Below are 23,192 nucleotides of genomic sequence, written 5' to 3'. Positions count from 1 at the left end.
TGGTACAGTTGTAACATAAAATAAAAAATAAAGGCCGTTCCAGAATATCCAGATTTGGCCACTTTCAATTCTCTTCAATCTTCAATTCAATTTTCTTTGGAAACTTTTTCTGTGTGTAGGAACAGTTCCATGCACGTGAAAATGTGCAGATACAATAGATTTTTAAAGAATTCTGGAAAAGGAAACTAATGACATCTGCACGCAATGACTTTGTGCATAAAAACTAAAGACAAGCTTTTTCCAATCTGATACTCTTCCAACTGAATCGTCAGTCAGCATAGCGATTCACAGTTCTAAGCTAAGCTGTTAAATAAAATGAAAATGATCTCTGTGTGAAAACAATTCATAGGAAAATTGGGGGTTGTTTTTTTCATGGTATTTAGAAACCAACTACTGAAACTTAAGAAAGTCTTATTTTATGCTACATTCCTCTTCTATCACTTGCTCTTTATATATGTGTGTGTGTGTGTGTGTGTGTGTGTGAAATATTTGTCAAGTCATTTGAATATGCCTTGCTAATTATCTCTTTCTTTCCTGTTTTGGCGTAACAAGGCTATCCACAGGATATAGTCACAACTTATGACAGCTCATTATTTGTGGAAATTATTCAAATTGCTAATATTTAATGCTGGGAAACAGTAGCAGCCCAAAGTCACTTAACTGGCTTCACAGATGAATAACGATTTAAATTAAGAATTTTCCACTCCAAATGCAGGACACTAGTTGCTATGACAATGGGGGTGTGGTGGCCTAGTGGGGGGGCGCAGTGGCCTAGTGGGTAAGAAACTTAGCTTGTAGACTGGAAGGTTGGCATCCCATGTGATAGGATGAGCTCACATACTTCTCCCAGCTGCTGCCAACTTAGCAGTTCTAAAGCATGCAAATGCAAGTAGATAACTAGGTATCACTTTGGTGGAAAGGTAACAGTGTTCTATGTGTCTCGATGTACAGTCATGCTGGCCACATGACCACAGAAGAGTCTTTGGACAATGCTGACTCCCTTGGCTAGGAAACAGAGATGAGTACCACCTCCTAGAGTCAGACATGACTGGACAGGGGAAATCTTTACTTTTACTTGCTATGTCAGCATGCCACTCATTCACCAACACCACATTCAAAGCAATTAAACAGTTATATTCTGTTAATAATTCATACATTTTATAATGAGCTCCAAGACAGCATTAATGTGCTGAATGAATTAGGCAGTATTCCCCCCCCACAACCGATTACCTGACTAATGTCACTGGTCCATGCTGCTTTTTCCTGCCGCGAAGGGGCTAAAAGGACCACTGTAAATGGAGGTGCACCTGCAGGATCTACCACAATTTTGAAATCAAGGTGCCCAAATACTTGCCCAGAACCTTTCGCTTCATGGTTGAAAGAGAAACAGAATTTGGCAATTAGAGGTTGAAATGCAGAGCCTAGATTATATCACAGTGCAGAGACAAGTACTTTTCATAGTGATGTATAGATATGGCCAAAATTCAAATTTCAAATTTAGTATCTTTGACCAGTGATATTTTTAAACACTGCAGACTCATGCAAATGTAAAATATTTTTGGCTCATAGAATTTATAATTAAGCAAATGAAAAATTAAATTATGTGTTCCAGTTAAAACCTATTCACCTGAGGCAAAAATATATACATCTGACTCTATTATGACAATACAGCATTGACTTTTAATTGACAAGACACCTAATTCAGAGCCTACTCTGTGCTAATCATCATAGCAGAGCAAGCAAAATAGAGGTATAAACTGACTCCTAATTTTTATTGGTGGGGAACGGAAGGCTCTACACACTCAGTACTCAGGTGACCCTGAGGACACAGACAAATCTCCAGGTGGCCTTAACGACTCTCTAAAAAATACAAATGATCAGCTGTCTACAAGGAATATAAATCCTTCCATTCCCTGCCATCCAGTCAGATTTGAAGAAGCTTCTTGGATGAGAAGTGAAAGTTCTTCAAAGCAAAGCAGGAAAGTCCAGTTGCCTCCTGAAAAAACACCTTTGGGATTTTGGATTGCCATTGCCTTCTGCCTAAAACTGAGACATAGTGACTGGCCAAAGTCAACTGGCTGGCTTTGTCCTTAAGGTAGGACTAAAATTCAGAGCCTCTCAGTTTCCAGTCTGGTATAGTGATAAATAAATTAACACATATATACATACAGCTTCTATTTCTTGAATCAAAATTTTTATTAGAAACACTCTCTCTGTTTATACTAATTTCATTAAGTGAAAAAAAAATAATGCTATTTTTTAAAGAAAATTTTACAACTCCATAAAACAATTTGACAGAACTTACATTCATCATCATTCATATCAGTTTCCTCAATCAGTGTGCATTCTATTAATGAAAGGACACCTCCTGCCTAGAGACATAAATTGCATTTTTTTCAGAAACCTATTTCACCATTCTTCAGTTTAAAAGTATATAAAATTATATAATGTAAAGTACAATCCATGAACACAAACCTAGAGTAAACCTCATTCAATATACTTCTAAGTGGACACGGTGTGTGGTGTGAGGACATTGTGTGTGGTGGTGGTGGGGAAAAGGGATTGAGAACTTTCAAGTCAGTTTCAACTCCTGACAACTGACTGGACAAGTCCCTGCATTTTTCCTGGCAACGTTTTCAGAAACAGTTTGCCACTGCTTTCTTCCTAGGTCTCAGAGAGATGAAATGGCTCAAAATCACCTAACTGGCTTCATGCATACAGGAGGACTAGTTTCTATACTGTACATGGTATAAGGCATTATTCCAATAACTAGATGAGTTTCTTAAATTAAGTACAGAGAACATTATTATTTCCAGCAAAGAATGTGGAAATGCATGGACCTCCTTTTTTCAATTAAAACAATTCTGTGTTATCCCACTTCCACCAAAAATAATTTTACTTATAAGATTAATAAAAACTACAGTATTTCAATACAGCAGAAGCAATGTTTTGACAAAATAAGAAATATATTTAAATAGAAATTACAACATATCTTTATCTAAATGTATTAATATTGCAATTCCAGAAATATTCTGTAATATAAAGCTATACTAGAAATTCTATATTATATTTAAATGTTCTATAAAATAATTGAAAAAAACTTGTCAAAACCAAAAGGATGTCAGATCCAGCCCTGACACAGCAAAATCCAATGGAGTCCAATCCTTTATTTGCTTACACCAAATGGACAGAATTTGCCAATGTATAAAAGCTATAACTCTCTACCTGAATAAATATATCCTGAGAGGAACTAGGGCAGTGATGGCGAACCTTTTAGAGACCGAGTACCCAAAACCCACCCCACCACCCCCATCCTGTCCCCGCTCCACCCTGTCTACTCCACCCCCTGTCTGCTCCACCCACCACCTCCGCGGCCTGCTGCAGATTGCCCAGGTGGCCCTGCAGTGCCATGGCAGCCACACCCTCTGCCCACGCCCTGCAGCATCATCTACACACGATGGGGCATGAGGGTGGAGTCCTGTCCCTGCTGCCCAGCTGCACTGTTCCGTGCGGGCCGCACCCAGGGGCAACTCTCCTCCGGGGGGGGCTGCTGGTGAGGAGAGAGCCGTGGGGCTGGGGCGATGGCATGTTTGCCTACAGAGAGGTCTCCAAGTGCCGCCTCTGGTATGCATGCCATAGGTTTGCCAGCACTGAACTAGGGTATGGCAGCCTCTTAATGTGGGCTTCTCTCTGATGGAATATATTGCCTCCTTCCTGGGAAAGCTCTGTGCTGCCAACCCTCGCCTCCACTGCTTTCCCACATGCACATTCCATCACAAATAATGAAAATACAAAATGACATATTAAAAGGAGAAAGGTGATTAGAGAAAAACATTGAAGGAAGAAGCAGAATTTCAATGCCAGGTGGTAATTTTGAATTACCTGCTGGAAGATATTTAACTTAGGAAGGCAGAGATGTGGAAATGCATGATAATCCACCTGATTCTTTAGAAAATATTTTAATTATTTTCTGAACTATACATTCACTTTATAATATTTATTTTAAAAACAATCAAAATAAAGGAATTTTGGTCTAGAATTATTCAGATAAAATAAACCATCATATATAAATACAAAAAGTCCCCTTAAACATGTTAAAATTATAACTGAAAGCTCTGATTGCTTGGGTGTAGTCTTCTTTTTGCAAAGATTTATATTATTTTACTGCAATTAATCAGAACAATTATATATTTTATTTTATTATATGTTCTACAATTCAATATACTAGTCATAATTTTTGTTACAAAAGTATGTACCTTAAGTAGATGCAACTTTCCTCCAGAGCTCCTTGTACAAATTAAAAAGTGCTTTGTAAATAGAAAACATTGCCTTTCTCCTTCTTTTTTCAAAGACAATGATCCCAGGCGAACTTTACTAAGTTTTCCCCTCTCAACTGATGGTACTTGAATAAGAGTTCCTGGTAAGCAGAAAAGCAAATAATACTCTGTAAACATATAATACACATAAATAATTCTTATTTTTTATGGTTTACAATAAATTCAGTGTCATACATCTGTAGCCAACTAAATGACAAATTTAGATGACCATATAAATCTTTCCATAAAATATTTGGCTGCAATCGTGAAATCAATTCAAGTTATCAAATATAATAATGCACAAGAGTGTAATATATTCCTTATGTAGAACTATAACTTGAAACCCAATGTCCAGTAACAAAACTTACCTTGTCCTTTGCTGAGGACAATTTTCTCTTATAATATCTAAAGCTCATTTACCAACCAATGGAAGGAATAAGATATAATACACGCTCCTCTAAGCATCCTCAACCAACTAATAGTGGCTGAGTATTCTGGAAGTTGTAATGCCAATATATTTGGAGAACAGCGTATTAAAAGAGTGCTAACACACTGTGACTAATTAATACATATTTCTTTTATATATTTCTAAAAGGGTTTTAAGTCTCAGATTTAACCAGCAGTAGAAGCAAAAACAGAACAGAAGAGGAAAAAGTCTGGATTTGCAAACAGAAGTCCATAGATATGATCTGATTTCATTCTTCAATATTTAAGTACATATTATAAGGTTAGGATACAAAATTATGCATATAATTCTTTATTAAACTGCATTTTTCTATTTTCAGAATTTATTGATATTTTGCTACATGCTAGAAATAGTTGTATTTTGGTTTTATAATTGTGCTATATAATTTGTATTATTACCGTATATTTATTTTGTAAACAGATGCAACATTTTATATTTAAATATGAAACAAACTTAAATAAAATAAAGAAGATGGATGGTTAAAGAAATATAAATATTAATCCCAATTTATTGTCACAATGTTATAAAAAGAGTAATTTGGTTATGTGCAAACACAGATTTATTCCAGGCATTATGTAAACTTAAGGTTAACTGAAGATTAAAACCAAGTCTCTCCAATCTAAGACGATATCCACTATATCACTGTGTTCACATGCTGAATCAAGGGTCTTCAAATGTGGTTTGCTTGGGTTTAGAGATATACCCATTCATGGATTATTCTAACAGATAAACAAGGCAAATAATGTGTGTTCAACAAACCAAGAATAAAAAATGTAGCTTATGAGGCTACAAATCTATCTCTAAAATATTAAATAGATGCAATGACATAATACTTATGTGAGGTTAAATCTAAATGAAATCACTGATATTAAAATATACCTGAGATAAAGTTGAATTACATACTTAACATATTCATTTATTGTAATGTAAATTCCTCTGAAGTTTGTAGCCCTTTCATCCAAATTAATCAGGTTTACTTAGAATTGGAAATAGCAATCTTTTAAGTATACAGCACTGAGACATTCTTTTAAATACAGAAAGCAAACACAAACTTGAATTACAAGTATTCTAGGATTTACTTTTTTAAAGTGGCTGTGAGAAAACAATATTGGTGATTTTCTTTTTGGTAACAACACAGAATTCTAAAAATATGAGTCAATATGAGCAATATAATACACTAAATGTAATTTTGCTATACTATAATTTATTGAATTTCAAATTTTTAGACAAATAAATAAAACTGACCCAAGACAATACACATCTTTGTGGGATCTATTTACACAAGATACTGGATCCCAACAAATACATTCATATGAAGCCAATTATGAAAGTATTTTAATGTGGACACCAACCATATAATGTAAAAATACGTTCTTTCTATACAATAGGTCACAATTTGCAAGATACAAACTGACCTTTTAAAGAAGACTCACTGTAATAGTAAAATTCAGAGGTAAATCTTTTTCATGAACCCCATTTAAATGAGGTCCCTAATGAAACTTGATTCCAAATAAACATATTTTGATACTTTTAAAGTTATTGTGTGTATGCGTGAGAGAAAAAGAGAGAGAAAGGGAAAATAACAGAGGTTACCAGTGTGATTTAATACTTAAGGTGCTGGACTAGCAGTTGGGAGACCCAGATTCCAGTTTTCCTTTAGTCACAGAAACCACCTGGGTGACTTAGTGTCAGTCAGTCTCTCAGCCCCAGACTAGGAAGTCAAACAAATCTATTTACCAACCCACACTGGATGAATGTAGTAGATTCTACTCCATAACCTTTAATGATTGATTCGGGATTACAGCGATAATAATTATAACATATTGTGTGTATATGCATAGGCACAAAAGTAAACATGCAGTGAATACATATTAATATACCAAAATATAATACAATTAACACACAACATTAAGAGTCATACATATTAGCATAGTTCTATAAAGATTACCCATGATTAGTGATTTAATAAAGATATTAAATAATATTAGATAATAAAGATATTAATAAAATTCACTTGCCTTTTTGTAGTCTATGTACAACAGAGCTTTTTTAGCTTTAAATATTTCAAGCATAATCCCCTCACAAACATAAAAAAGATCAAGACATCATCAATAAACTTATTTAATTCCATGCTGTCAGAAATATTTCCCAAGAACCCAGTTATCCAAAGCATCTGATAAGGATGCTTTGTAATAAAACCCTGGAAAAGTTTTTAAAATAATGACAATGAATCATGTACTTCATCCATGCAACAATGTTGATAGACTCTACTTACCAAGGAAAATAGGTGGGTATGGAATGTTGCAAATACATCAGATGGTTGAAGAAGAAAAAGGGGCATTAGAAGAATAACTGAAGGATAATGAAGAAGATGCACTGAAGCTAGTATACCAGGAAGGCCTACTGAGTACAGGAGAGACTAAACTGGCCTACAAGAACTGGCCATATAATGCTTTGTGGGAAGACAAAGCATTATATGGCCAGTACATTTAAAAAAAATAGCAGGGGAAACAGATAATAGCAAGAACTGGCAATGGCTAAGAGCAGGAAAGTTGAATAAAGAGACACAGGAGTTAATTCTGGTTGCACAAGACCAAGCCTTAAGAACAAATGCATATAAAGCCAGAAGTGAGAAGACAGCAACAGACAGCAAGTGCCACCTTTACAAAGAAGCTGAAGAAACAGTGGATCACCTGGCTAGCTGCTGTAACTAGATTGCCCAGACTGACTACAAACAATGGCACGACAAAGTAGTAACAATGGTGCATTGGAAGATTTGCAAGAAATACTATCTGCCTACAACAAAGAACTGGTGGGTCTATAAAATAGAGAAAGTAATAGAAAATGAATAAGCTAAAGTGCTCTGAGACTTTATAATTCAGACAGACAGGCACCAGCTATATAACACCACAGACTTAACAATTGTTGATGAGAAAGACAAAAAAGTCTGGCTAGTGGATGTGGCAATACCTGGAAACAACAGAATTGAAGAGAAAGAATTGGAGAAAATAACAACATACAAACATGTGTAAGTAGAAATAGAATGACTATGGCAAAAAAGGTAGAAATAGTAGTATTAGGCGCCATGGGTGCAATCCCAAAACAAATGGAGCACCACTTAAATACCATCAGCACCACTTAAACATCATTCACCATTAGTCAATTGCAAAAGGCAGCTTTATTTGGAACAGCTTACATTCTGTGATGATATCTGTAACACCATCAAACATCCATATTGGGTCTATGACAAGTTGCCACAGCCAACTCATTGCAGCCAACTCGCCATGGCCAACTCACCACAGCCAACTCGCCATAGCCAACTCACCATGGCCAACTCGCTGCCAGACTATTTGCCATGGCCAACTCGCAGTGGGACAACTCATTGCAAGACAAAAGTTACACTAATATCAAAGAAATGATGAAAAAGAATCATTAAAGAAAGGATGCAAAAGGAAGGACAGAATGAAATGTGAATGGTAAAAATTAAAATAATTTTTAATTTATTTTAAATAATTAAATAGAATTGTTAAATTGTCCCGCAGTGAGTTATCCCACGGCAAGTTGGCTGTGGCAAGTTGTCCCATTCCCTCCATATCTGCCTATCCCAGATCCTCTGGAAGGACCCAATAGGCGGACAAAAATACCAAATCTAATCTGAAGATTTAGCTGTCTGTGTGATGAAGTTTATAGGGTGTGTGTGTGTGTGTAGGCACAAATGTAAACAGGCAGTGAATACATATTAATACACCAAAATATAATATAATACACAGCATTTAGAGTCATATATATTAGCATACTTCTATAAGGTTTACCCATGTAGTGGTTTAACATTAATAAAATTCACTTGCCTTTTTGAAGTCTACATACAACAAAACCATTTTTAGTTTTCAATATTTCAAGCATAATCCCCTCACAAACATAAAAAAGATCAAGACATCATTAATAAATTTATTTAATTCCACGCTGTCAGAATCATTTCCCAAGAATACAGTTATCCAAAACTGAGTAGGCACACATATGATACAGATGCTTTGTAATAAAACCTTGGAAGGTTTTTTTTAAGTAATTCATATAGATTTACTGACAAACACTAAAAAACTCTGCCAAGAACCACAGGGAAATCTTGATAATATGACCAGATAAAACCTGCAGTATTGGCATTTAATTAGAATTGTTTTATTTATATTATTTGTTCATCTTGTAGAATAAGTCCTTTTCCACACTTCATAAAAGAAAGTACTCATCATAAAAATATTAAGTATAAGTGAATGAATCCTAATACTAAAATATACTCTTTTATACCACTGCCATGACTCAAACTTTTCTGTTTTATAGCTATTTCATTTTCAAATCATGGACAGAAAATACAAGGAAAACACTGATTTGAAGGATTTGCTTTAATACCAACATTTAGAAGTTGTGTGGATGGAAACAAGATTATTTAAAACACCGGCACCTTAACATCAAATTATAGACATCTAAAATTCTTCCAGTCATTCATAGTATCCATAAAAAAATCTGTTCTTTTCTTGTATTTATTTTTCTCCTTTCCTACATTCCCTAGCAGAACATACCGCATTAATCTAAATCTATTTTCTATATTATTTGGAGAATTGTTTTCTACTACAATAATCTGGAATTTTTATATAAATTTGGAAATCTGCGTTAGCTTTCTGTAGAAATTCTCTTTGGAAAAAAAAGAATCCAATCAAATATATCTATAAAATTTCCTGTTTGAGGAAATTCTGCAATGCATTTCCCACTGGGTAATTTAAACATTTTCTCCATCTCCACTGCCAACGTTACAAACAATGAACTCCTTAGGAACATAGAGACATTAAATCAACAGCTTATATCCGATGTTGGAATCTGTTTTTCAAAGAAAACATTCCATTAGAGATGGGCAAATGGCTTTGGGGTCTCTTAAGGCAAACCATTAGATTGTGGCCGTCATTTCATTCTATAAAGTACAAACACAAAGCAACCATACATTGCTTCAGCATTTTCTGTAGCACAAATGTGCAATAAATAGGTTACAGTGATTGCTCCTCTCCATGATTTCAGCCAGCCAGATATGTCTTCCTCTAGTATTTCTGTTATTATCTGCTTAAAGTTGTCTCTTAATTCCTTGAAGGGTTCTACCCATTCTTTATACTTCTGCTACCACTTCTTTATACGAACAGTATTAGAATCTCATAATAAGGAGAATTCAGAGAATTAAGTACACAATTAGCATATATGATAGCAGTTCCCACCACAGTTATATAAATAATGTTTTAGAACATTTGGTAAGCTTCCACAAGGACTACAGAGAGATCTTCCAATTGGCAGAACTGAGGCAAATCAGAAGATATTTCACACTATGGTTTTAAAACTCTGACACTGTAAATGATTTTAATTTAAAAAGAAATCAAATTATATCTGTCTGAGCTGTTCTAGAAGTACAAATGAAAAATGGGAATAACAAACAACTTTTTTCATTCCTCACAATCGCTCCGCCATTTGACAAAGCTTCAAGTACTTCAAGTTTCTCCTGTGCTTTTGCCCGAATGTTGGCATCATTTGGGATTGCAACATCTATCGGCCAGACAGAACTATTTTCCATGGTGCTGGAGATAATTTCTGGTCCATTGAAGATGATAGTCCGGTCACTGTGTATGTGACTTTCCCATGGGTGCTTTATTATTATAGTGCTGTTTTTCATGTCTCCTGGAAAAAAAACAGCACAGAGGTAGGGCTCAACAGCAGCCCGGAAATTACAAATATATAGATGTGCAGATGTCAAAAACAGGTATTTTGCATCTTATACTTCCCAGTGATGCCAACATAAACTCTATTGTTTTCAATTTCATTTTCCCTTCATATTCTATAACTGCATAATCAATACATGCATGTTAAATTCATTGGTCTTACCTTGTCGTATAAAAGTCTGGCTGGTGTCCAATAATATGTCACAACCTTCTACTATCATTCTTTCTATTGCAAGATTTTTCCGTATATTTTCTGTATCACTCACTTCATCGTGCATTATTCTATTGTAAATGAGAGGGCAAAAAATCAGTTATCTAGTTATAAATTTGTAAAGAAAGAACAGCTTGGATGAACTATATGGCCAGCATAAGACTGTCTATGTGTATCATAACTGAAATTTGTTTGGTCGAAGTGGACTGCTATCCTTGACAAAGTTTGTCTATTATCTCCCCTGACAATCAATCACATCAAGATCTCCTCCATACCAGCACACTGAACAGTTAATTGCCTCTTTCGTTAGCAATTGCTGTTCCTGTTTTTCAAGCTATTTTACTTTGGAACTTCCCTTAACAAATTTCCCCAACTGGGGAACAATTTAAAACATATTTTTCATTTATTATACCAACATGGGGAGAGGACTGTCTCTCACAACAGCCCCACTAAATTGTTCACTAGTCTTATAAGAATAGTTTTGGTCAGATATCTATCCCATTGCTGGCTAAGATTGCAATTCACTTGGGTAGTTGGAAATGCATGTTTTTTTAGATTCTTATGCTCTCCAGATCATGCTTTAAGCCATGGGGAATTTGAGGGCAAGAGTTCTTTTGGAAAGATGGATAGACAGGTCCCAAGTGTGAGAGATCAAAAAATATATGACAGGAATCATAGGGAAGTAGGGATAACCAATAATTTCTTCAGAATCTTCAGCCTTGACCCTGGGCAAACTGCTAATAATCTTGGTGTAAGGCAAACTCTGGTAAAAGCACACCCCCCCTTTTGCATTTCACCACCTAGACTAAAAATTGCAACCCTGGATAGCATACAATCAACAAACAAGTAACCAATAAATTTTAAAAAGCAGTACAAGAATGATAATATAAAGACCATACAGAATGGCTTTGACAGAGGCAGGGAAGATCTGTTACCATGGCAACAAACAGATACATATGGCTTAAGCCCATACAAAGATAAAAGATTTATGAAAATGCCTAAAGAAGGTGCCCCCCCCAGCAATTCACATGAAGATAAAAGAGGGAGAAGAGAATGCACATTCAGAAACTTGCTAGTTTCTGTTGCTAAAGGTAAAGGTAAAGGTTCCCCCGCACATGCGTGCTAGTCGTTTCCGACTCTAGGGGCCGGTGCTCATCTCCGTTTCAAAGCCGAAGAGCCAGCGCTTGTCCGAGGACGTCTCCGTGGTCATGTGGCCGGCATGACTAGACGCCAAAGGCGCACGGAGCGCTGTTACCTTCCCACCGTAGTGGTCCCTATTTTTCTACTTGCATTTTTACGTGCTTTCAAACTGCTAGGTTGGCAGAAGCTGGGACGAGTAACAGGCGCTCACTCTGCTACGCGGCACTCGGGATTCGACCCGCCAAACTGCCGACCTTCTGATCGACAAGCTCAGCGTCCTAACCCACTGAGCCACCGCGTCCCTTTTAATAAAAGTAATTTTACATGGCATCTGTTTCTTGATCTGGTCTACCTTGTAGGGCTGATATACAATAATTAATTGGAAATTCTGATTCTAGTGGATTTCAGTGTCCACATCTAGGGGCAGGACAGTCTGGGAAAGTTTAGTTCATGACCTCTTTTGCAACTATGGGCACATACCAGGCAATGTTAAGCTTAAATCAAACATTACATTTTCTATCCAACTCAAAGCACTTGGCTTATTTGAAAAAAAGATGACATTCTAATTTTGTCATAGTCAGATCACTTTCTGTATAGCTCCTCCCAATCATATCCTGTGACCTCCACAAGTCAGAGGCCTGATTGAGGCAGCACATCCAGATACCTTTTGGATCCAGATGGATTCCAATAGGAACGTATCGATTTTCCCAGCAATCTGACAGATAGTTCCATGAAATGCTACTTTTAAATCTGGAATTCAGAGACAACCAGGGTCATACATGTATTTGTCCTCAGCAGCCTCTTACTATCTGCCACTCCTGTGGAGCTCTTCATTTTACTGAAAAGGTCCAGGAGATGAAATGGCAGGATAAATGCCTAGCATGCCAGTGGAAGAAGATCCCAATAAATCTGAATGAATACCTGTAAGAGCTCACATTCAACTCTACACATTGGCAGTAAAAGCTTCAAAGCTTTAGTAACCTCTGCTCTTACTGCATTGATGGGATACACCATCATGATCTACTTTAAAGTTACCTGCTTCTAGTTGGGGAAAAGCAGACAAAATGATTTGGCCCCCAAGCTGTTGTTCAACCTTCATCTTGTGCCCATCTTTCTATTTTGGGGTAAAGTAATTGGCAAGGAAGTGGCATGTAAGCTGCAATGTATCCCCAAAGAAGCAAATTGTTTGAATCCCTTTCAGTTTGGTTCAGATGTGGGCACAGGATGAAACTTGAACTTATCCATCTTATAGAGCTTTTTGTCATGGCCTAGATAGGAATGCAGCCCTCTCTTGTTACTTTTTCTTGGTGGTATGCAATACCCTCCATCAGGTTCTACATTTAGGCAAGAAAAACCAAATGTGCAGGTATAGTATATGTGGTTCCTTGCTCAATAGTAGTAACTGTGAGAGGGATCTTGGAGTTCTAGTGGACAATCACTTAAAAATGAGCCAGCAGTGTGCTGCAGCTGCCAAAAAGCCAACACAGTGCTAGGCTGCATTAACAGAGGGATAGAATCAAGATCACGTGAAGTATTAATACCACTTTACAATGCCTTGGTAAGGCCACACTTAGAATATTACATCCAGTTTTGGTCACCATGATGTAAAAAAGATGTTGAGACTCTAGAAAGTGTACAGAGAAGAGCAACAAAGATGATTAGGGGACTGGAGGCTAAAACGTATAGAGAACGGTTGCTGACATTGGGTATGTCTAGTTTAATGAAAAGAAGGACTAGGGGGTGACATGACAGGACTAGTGTTCCAATATCTCAGGGGCTGCCACAAAGAAGAGGGAGCCATGCTATTCTCCAAAGCACCTGAAAGCAGGACAAGAAGCAATGGATGGAAACAAGTCAAGGAGAGAAGCAACCTAGAACTAAGGAGAAACTTCCTGACAATTAGAACAATTAACCAGTGGAACAACCTGCCTCCAACGGTGAATGCTCCAACACTGGAAGTTTTTAAGAAGAAACTGGACAGACTCTGATTTGCCATGTTTCTACCCCTTCCTAAGTGGGCCATTCCAGACAGGGATGAAAGAGAGGTCAAATCAGTGAATTTTCTGTTATGATATCCCCCTGCTTTTCATTGTTTATCTGAAATTGCTAGGAAAGATTATCCATTGGTTAGGATGAACCAATATATCTTAAGTATATTGAAGACATTCAATTACACTGTTCCAAGCTGAGATGGAGATATTGACCTGTGTGAATATGGATGTGATAAAATTAATTTAAATTGAACACTGGGAAGACTAAGTTCTTTTTTTCAAAAACTATCTGATTTTAATTACTGAAGGCTGTAAACTGGATTACTACAATGTTCTTTACATGTGACATGAGCTTTTAAGGACTACTTGGAAACTATAATTAGTGAAAGATGTGACAGTCCACTTCTCAATGGGTAACAATCATATAACTATACTTCACTAAGTCTGTAGGCCTGCATTGGCTTCTGATAGGATTTGGGTACATTTCAAATGCTAATTTAATCTATAAAGCTTTCATGACTTGGCTCCCAGGTCTCTCCAGAACTGCCTCTTTGAAGAAAAACCAACCTGCCCTATAAGTTCATGCCATAAGCTAATATTTAAAGTTCCTCCTACTTGACGTTTTAAAGGGAATGGGAACAGGGTTTCTCTACTGCAGTTCTTTCAATTTCAAATATTCTCCTCCCAGAAAGTCAGTTGGTATATTTCTCCAATGGAGAGCTATTAAGAGTGCTGTTTTGTAGAATCTTTGACCTGGAATAGTCTCTAATGGGATTCAGCACCAGTGGAAATTGTTTAGATATATTGTTGAATTTGTTTTGATTGTTGTGTCTTTATAGACGTTACTTTGAGCTACTAGTCTTTTGGAGCCTGGCCTTATAAAAACATAATAAATAAAATATACAAGTCCAATTTAAAAAATATATATCTGATTTTACATATTATAACTTCTGTTCTAGATGTATATATTGAGAACAAAAAGCAGTCAAACCTTGAAAGTTCTTCCAGTTTCGATTTAGCAAACTCAAGGCTCTTCCTTTCCACATGTTCATGTGGTGTATGAGCTAGAAGTTCATGAAGGGTGATAATATATCTAGGAATCTAAAGGATTGAAAATATTGATCAGTAATGCTTTTTAAATGTATAATTAATTATAACATATGTTTTCTATCTTGGATTTTCTTACAGTACAATACAATACAATCTAAAAAAATAGCATTTACTATTTCAGAAATCAGAAAATAGAATTATAGAGTAGGAAGAGGTCGTTGAGGCCACTGAATCCTTGGCTCAGCACAGGAGTCTTCAGAGTCCAAAAAATTACTTTAAAATAGCAATTCTAATTCAGTGAGAGTAATATGAACATAGCATGCATTTGTTTCTAAATCTTAAATTGAATCAGTTTTTCCCCCAAAGTCATCCAAAGTGAAACAGATTAATCTTTAATCTTTGACCTGGCTTCAGATATGTGTGGAGTATCAGGGCAGCTATTAAAGCTCTAATAAGCTGCTTTAGGGGAGTTGCTGCTTTCATTAACTATGCTGAGGGCAGCTGTCACATAGAAAAATAAAAGTTGCTTCACTTAAATTGCTGGAGGGGGAGGGAAGGCTATTTTCCAATGAAATTATAGTGACAGGTTTTCTTGATAGGGATGAACTCCCTCCATCCCAGCTGTTTTCACCAAAATGAACCTTTATTTTTCTCCTCCTAAGTGATTATTTGACAGCTGTCACTGTTAGTCTTAATGTCCGAGCTAGGACTTTGGTAGCAGATTTTTCATGAGCTAATAACAGTAGCTGCCATATAATTATTTGAAGTGGAATAATCTGTAGCTGCAGAAAGCCACAGCAAGTTCTGAAAGCATGCTGCAATGGGCACAGCATATCAGCAGAAGTATTTTGAAAGCTTTTCTTCCAGCCAGGGTGCTTTCCAGGACCAGTTTACATATTTCTCTTATTTGGGCTTAACAATCCTTTTTAACCAGAGTACCATGGCATCAACAGCATACATGGCTGATGCAGTCTTCATTTCCTAAGTGGATTGTGACTTCTATGCATACTTAGATGGGCTTAGATGTGCATTCCTGCAGTTTTACAGTGCCATTTGGGTATCCTCCCAAATATTTTAATTTTCATAGATAAAAATTAACTATAATGTAAAAATACATCACTGCAAATTTATGATTGAAAAATAATAAACAACAAAATACTAATGCCTATGAAATATCTGACCAATCTTACAAAAGACTGTAATACAGTATCTCTCGTGATTGAATAAAATACAAAAATTTATACTATAGCAATTTTCTTCAGTTTAGTGAGTCCAGGTTAGCTACTCTTTCTAACAACATCATTTGGGAAAGATTATTTGACAGCAAAAGTCATTAGGATGATAATAAAAATAATGCAAGCAGTAAAATTACCTGAAACATAGGGTAGGTGAGGAATGTTTCAAGCATTCTGCCTTCACATGCAGTGTTGGATTCATATTGCTTTAAGAGTTTGTCAAAATCTCTGTTCTGCTTGCAGTTTGCCAGCACCTGTAGGCTATACTGGTGGTTTCTAACAAATTCTTGATATATATTCAGCATTGGTAAAAGAATATCAAATAAATCAGCTACAAAGACAAAAAGATTTTTGCAGTCATTCCTTTTCCTTCACAGAAATAAAAAGTTTAAACCAAATTAATTCTATTTGTAGCATTGTATAATTACAGGTGTTAAAAAGGAAGGCAAAAACTTTATTAAACTTGCCTCCAATACTGTCACAATTTGACAGCTCAGGAGTTCTTCTGAGAACTTTAAGTGATTTGATACAGTTTTATCTATATTAATAAATTTAACATGAAGCCTCTTTATAAGTATATCTCATGCTAGGACAGAACTTAAATTGACAGGAAAATCACATTTGTCTTATTTCTGCCTGTAATATAATTATTATTTTTTAAAAAAACCAAATTTCTGACTGAAGAAAAAAAGCTGTAAACTTTATATCAAAGTAATGAAATACAGTGCATCTTCCTAACATTGTTACACCTTTTGGAACAAAGAATACACAGGTGGACACTGCAAGTTTCTAAATTTATCTCACAGGGCAAATAAAAAAAACTTACTGAAAGAAAACTTAAAAAAAAGCTTAACTTTCAAATAAAACAATATAACACTACTCTTTAAACACAGAAACCAACACACAATGTTACCTAAAATTAAGGTAGGCCAGTTTGCTATTCTTGCTTTTAATCCTTGATGAAATATTTCATGAAGGAACATTATAGTTTCACTGGAGAGAAATAAGAGTTGACAAAATAAAACAAAAATTAAAAATCTGTGTAAAATATATTATTTGAAATTATCAGCACATATCATGAAATGACTATCAAACAGGCTATTGCCACCCCAAAACCTTTGGGATGCAGTGAGTTAGAACTTTAAAAATATATAAAATTACCGAGTATTTGTCCATAGTTTTGAAATAATAAACAATATTTTTATTTAACTATATTTACTTAAAGAATTTATACAGCTGCCCAACTTGGACATTATCTCTGGACGGTTTACAAAAGAAAAAAGATTAAATACATAATAAACAGAATCAACAAGAAGAAACCTGTACAGAGTTCTAATTTAGGCACAAAATGAGGATGATTATCAAGTAGCATCTGTACCTCTTTTAATAGCGGTAGGCAGAATATCCCCAGATTGGGCATTCTGTGAATGGGGAGTGACAATTTTGGAACCACTAAATTCTAAGCCAATCTGATCAGTTAAATGTTGCAAATACATGCACATCAGCTACACAAAACTCCCAAACTTGTTATTTAAAGAGCTGAAAGTGAAACTAAAACACCTAAATTTGCTAGGCTGAGAAGCCCAGCAGAAGTTTATCTTCTTGCAGCTTCTATCCTAATTGGTATGATTGGCAAGGATATCAAAGAGTCCACAGATGCACCATTTGACTTTGATTCAGCCATTTGGATTATCTGTCCACTAGTTTTATAATATTCAAGGCCATATGTTATTCAATTTAATCTTGAAAATATCAACATAAATCAGTTTTCCATTTTGTTCCAATGAAGCTACTGCAATTAGGGGTGAAAAACTGGAATTCATCTAGTCTTCCCCTGCAACCCAAAAGAGAAAGGAAGTAAGAGTTTTCAATGTCAAAATTCTAAAAATTAAATGCAATCATGTGCTACACATTGTACAGATTTTTAGTACTATAAATCAAAGTCAGGCAGACAGATAGAAAACAATTTCATGCAATCATATTGGAATGAGTTTTTAAAAATGTATCCAATAATACCTGTTAAGGAAGATGCTGCTAACATCATCATGACTAATAGGTGGTTTCTTTGAACTTGCAGCCATTCTTAAGGGCCTTAGAAAACAATTCACAAGGATATAAAGTTGATGCACATATTCAGATTCTGCCTCAACCATGCTGAAAGCTATCTGGTTTCTTTTTCGCATACTTTCTGCATGTGGAGAACAAATATAATCTTGGACAATTGTCTTCCATTTTCTTCTACACAACCAACCACGCATAAAGCTCTGTACCTAAAGAGTGAATTTAAAAGAAAATCAAAATTTACTATGGTCACAGACCATCATTACAAATAAAAGCATTAAAAACAACAGTAATAGTAAAAAATAAAAATAAAGACAGAATAATATATTGTGATGGGTAGTGGATTAACAGTGGGCAGTTACAAGTTTGCCTAATTTTACATGCAGCATAACAGAATTTGGCCACCTTCAGAGAAACTACTTCATACTGATCTGATTAAAAAAACACCTTTTTAATGGTATTTGAAATGCCACAAGGAAGAGAGAGTCAAGCTATTCTCCAAAGCGCCTGAAGGCACGACAATAAGCAATGGATGGAAACTAATCAAGGAGAGAAGCAACCTAGAACTAATGAGAAACTCCCTGACAGTTAGAACAATTAACCAGTGGAAACATGCCTCCAGAAGCGGTGAATGCTCCAACACTGGAAGTTTTTAAGAAGAGACTGGACAACCATTTGTCTGAAATGGTATAGGGCTGTGGTGGCGAACCTATAGCATGCGTGCTACAGGTGGCACACAGAGCCTTCTCTGCAGGCACGCGTGCCGTTGCCCCAGTCCTAGGCCTTCAGCTGGGTTTTATAAAACCTTTTCGCTTTAGGCCTTTGCTGCTGTGTGGGGAAAAAAGGTTCAATCAATCAATTTCAATTTCTCGCGGGGGAAAAAAGATCTTGCGAAGTTGGAATTGATTGATTGAACTTTTTAGTCCCACCCAGTCTGCCGTTACCACTGCAGCCATGCCCACTCAATGGGCCATGCCCACCCAATGGGCCACACCCACCCAATGGGCCACAGCCACCCAGCACCCAATGATACATAAGTGGGTTTTGGGTTGCAGTTTGGGCACTCGGTCTCTAAAAGATTCGCCATCACTGTCCTACCCCATCTCAAACTTATTTTTTTCAGTAATAGCTTACGTTCAAAAGCTTAAAAATGCAATAGTCAGAATTTTTTTCTTTATAATTGTTTTCACAGAGTACTTTGATACATGACTTTTTGTCATGTGGACCTTATTAACATCACTGTCTCTGTCACCAAACAGTTCAGCAAGATAATTAGCTGTTCTGGAACACTTACTAAATGTTATGCTGCTCAGTTCAAATGAATATATATTCTCCTTAATTGAAAGAAAAAAATAGGAAATGTTATCACTTCACAATCTAAATAGAGTGGAAAAGTGGAAAAGTACCTTTTTAATCTTTTTAATATCTGGATCTTCTTCTTCTTGATTGCCTTGATATGGTCTCATTCGTTCTTTTGTTTTATTGAGAGCTACAATCTGGTAAAACCAACAAACAAAAATGTAGTTTTTGATAGATTTCAGAATATCACATCACATTTTGAAGATGTAATTTCAAGCCCCTGGTACTTTGAATAGTAACATCTCACTGGTTTTATAAACTTTCAATGTCTGAAAAAGGACTATATAAATTAACACTCACTCTTTTATGTTCCATTAGCTGAAAGATATAATGACCCATAGCAGAATCTTTCAATTACATTACTCCCATGAGAATTATTTCAGGTTAAGGCCATGTAACATGCATTATATAAAACATATAAGGTCCAACAACTGTTTGATCTTAAAGTCATAAATGTTCTCGTATTTGAACCTAAAAAAGCAGGATTTTTATTAAAGCAGATTGTCAGAGTTTGGTTTTAGATTGCCCAGGTTAGAATAACAAGCAAAATAATCCATTGTAGAAAAAAAGACAACCATTCCAAATAACATTCACAACCAACCTTGCAAAACTAATAAAATGATTAATAAACTTAAAACAACAAAATGGAAAGGTAATACATTTCATATTCAGATATTACTCCTTGCCAGAGTTTCATTATAATTATAATTAATGAGACTTTTGCCAATGATTGAAAAGGAAGCCAGACTATGAATTAGACAGCAGACGCTGAGCTTGTCGATCAGGTCGAGTGCCATGTAACAGAGTGAGCACCTGTTACTCGTCCCAACTTCTGCCAACCTAGCAGTTCAAAAGCACGTAAAAATGCAAGTAGAAAAATAGGGACCACTACGGTGGGAAGGTAACAGCATTCCGTGCGCCTTTGGTGTCTAGTCATGCTGGCCACATGACCACGGAGACATCCTCGGACAAGCGCTGGCTCTTCGGCTTTGAAACAGAATGAGCACCAGCCCCTAGAGTTGGAAACGACTAGCACGCATGTGCGGGGGAACCTTTACCTTTTTTAGCAGCACAATAAGAATGAATTTTGAACTATACCTCTGATTTAAGCCTTTCAATTTCTGTTTCTTGATCTTCAAGCTGATGACGTAGCTGATTTGCTGAAATCTTTTCTGTCTCTACAATTTGAACTATATGGATATATTTTTGCATTAATACTTCCCTCTCAATTAGGATATCTGAATAGCTACAAGTTGAAAAAATAATGAAAATGTTTATGTTAGAAATTATATAGGCAACATATTTAAACAAGGTTTAAAATACTAGCTTCCATTATTCTTAGTAAATAAATTAGTAAGTATATTCCCACATATTTTTATGTTTTACAACTTAGACATAAATCTTTTCAGGAATATTTAAATGTGCAAGGCTGAGAAAAAGAGCTTTATTGGTAATATTGATGTTAAGATACTCTTTATGTTTATCAAAACAAATTATTTCATTAGGTGGTTTTCAACCAGTAAACTTCCTATTATTTTATATAAATTGTAGCTACTCACAGGGATTCTACATTGGTTTCTCTAGTATAAAATCATTATTTAATTTAGGGACACATAAAGTCTCCTTCTACTCCACTGCTACTGAATAGCAATGATCTCTGAAGGATAAGATTTGTCAATTCATGTAAGCTATAACTTACATGTACAGCCAGTTCCCTCTTCAATTAATGCTTTTTCTAAAACTACGCTGGGATGAGGCACCTTCATTTTTATAGGAAAGCAGCTATTTTTAATTCCAGATGCCCCTTCTGTGAAGCCTATTTATCCTGTCTAGTCACAAGCAGAAAGACAGGCAATGGAACAAGGAGAAGGCTACAACTCTAACAGTCTTCAGCCTAAGCAACCAGGAAGGCTCTCTATTTTATATGGGAAAGCAAGACAGAAACCATATTCTATAGGGTTGCATCAGGAAAGGAATAACTCTCAATTAATATATAATTAATTAATTAATTAATTAATTAATTAATAACTCTCAATTAATAACTGGTGGGATGCGAACCTGCAATTAGTGCAGGTTCGCATCCCACCAGGCTCAAGGTTGACTCAGCCTTCTATCCTTCCGAGGTAGGTAAAATGAGGACCCAGATTGTTGGGGGCAATTAAGCTGACTTTGTAATAATGCCGCTTGGGGTGTGTGTGAAAGCCCTAATAAGCAGGCATATACATAGAATGAAGGCTACTGCTAAGCTTGTAAGCCGCCCTGAGTCTTCGGAGAAGGGCGGGATATAAATGGAATTAAAATAAAAATAAAAAAAAACTATGTATTTTGCATTTTGTCATGAATTAGATACACCTAAATTCCTTTAGCTGTCTCTGATTACAATCACAAACAGAATACGGTAATGTTTTTTTTTAAATTTATACCATATGTCTTATTTTGTTCCAAGAAAGAAATACCTTTTGTAAAACCCCACAAATAAAAGCAAAAAGTTACAATAAAAAATGAGGATAATAAAGGACTCTAGCCAGACATATGTCTGAGAATTCAGAGAAATATTTACAACCATGAAGAGCCAGTACTAGAACTTAACAAGATTTTCAACTGGGTGATTACTGAAAGTTTCACAGGAGAAAGTACAAATGTGTCTTTTCTAGTCAACTCCTTCATTAAAAATGTAATGTTGAAGAAATTCCCTCTCAATCTTCTCATATTATCTGAAAAACCATAAATTCTAAATTCAGCATTAGCTAATAATTTACCAAATTTATAGACAGGTGCAATCCTAAAGGGCTTTTGTGATAAAATACACAAAATATCTACCACAGAATAAAAGTAAAACACAGAATGCAAAATATATAGCAAAGCCAATTTATAAACCCTACCAAATGCCCCCCAGAAGGGCTGTTTCTAGCTGCTTCTCTGATATCCAATGTAAGGTCCTCCTCTTAACTCCTTAGAAAGGGAACCAAAGCAACTTCTTCCAGTTACATCAGATTTCTATCATGATGCCACTGAGGCAGAGATAAAACTATAAGTAAACATCTTCTTTTAGAGAATGTATTTTAATGTCATGGTGTTATCAGAGTGGGTTGGTAACTTATTTCAGACTGTTTTTCAAAATATCTAGAGCTTTAGTGGATTAAAAAAATGCCTTAAGGCATCCATTTTGTCCTTTTCTCAATAAGAAAATCCAGCCATAAAGGGGTGGGGGGGGAATTATATGTATATTTTAAAGGGTGGAAAATTCCAGGGGTACTAGGGGGAACTACAAAATGAATGCTGCAAGGCCACATTCGGCCCAGAAGTTATTTTTTCTTGTTTGTTTGTTTATTGTATTTTCCACCAATATCACAGTTCGAGGTTACTTGATACCATTAAAAAATGGTCTACATATGTGCATTCAGCAATAATTCTTCATGTTACTTTACTGCAGACATGTCAAACTCGCAATGTCACGTGACATCGCACAACATATCGGAGCTTTTTCACCATTGCCGGCAATGGGGTGGGCATGGTTTCCCAGTGATGCGTCCGGCCTACAGGCCGGCAGTTTGACACCCCTGCTTTACTGTAACATGAATACATAATATAGAAGTGACTCAAGCTGCTGCTC

General features: G+C 35.9%; 1 protein-coding gene across 1 annotated transcript in view; it reads right to left on the bottom strand.

The window, feature by feature from the left end:
- Positions 1–23,192, bottom strand: part of RASGRF2 (Ras protein specific guanine nucleotide releasing factor 2) — a gene marked incomplete at its 5' end in the record, with an annotated part of 132,787 nt that overhangs the window by 68,673 nt on the left and 40,922 nt on the right. Inside the window, 10 exons of the mRNA XM_081316573.1 lie at positions 1,231–1,367; positions 2,306–2,372; positions 4,257–4,417; positions 10,696–10,814; positions 14,866–14,975; positions 16,297–16,490; positions 17,073–17,152; positions 18,176–18,429; positions 19,627–19,716; positions 20,678–20,825. Coding sequence (XP_081172699.1) covers positions 1,231–1,367; positions 2,306–2,372; positions 4,257–4,417; positions 10,696–10,814; positions 14,866–14,975; positions 16,297–16,490; positions 17,073–17,152; positions 18,176–18,429; positions 19,627–19,716; positions 20,678–20,825 — 1,360 coding nt within the window. The remainder of the gene's footprint in view (positions 1–1,230; positions 1,368–2,305; positions 2,373–4,256; positions 4,418–10,695; positions 10,815–14,865; positions 14,976–16,296; positions 16,491–17,072; positions 17,153–18,175; positions 18,430–19,626; positions 19,717–20,677; positions 20,826–23,192) is intronic.

This window comes from Vipera berus (genome assembly GCF_964194415.1).
Source record: "Vipera berus genome assembly, chromosome: 2".
In the NCBI taxonomy this organism is placed as follows: Eukaryota; Metazoa; Chordata; class Lepidosauria; order Squamata; family Viperidae; genus Vipera; species Vipera berus.
This window is presented reverse-complemented; position numbering and strand designations above follow the sequence as displayed.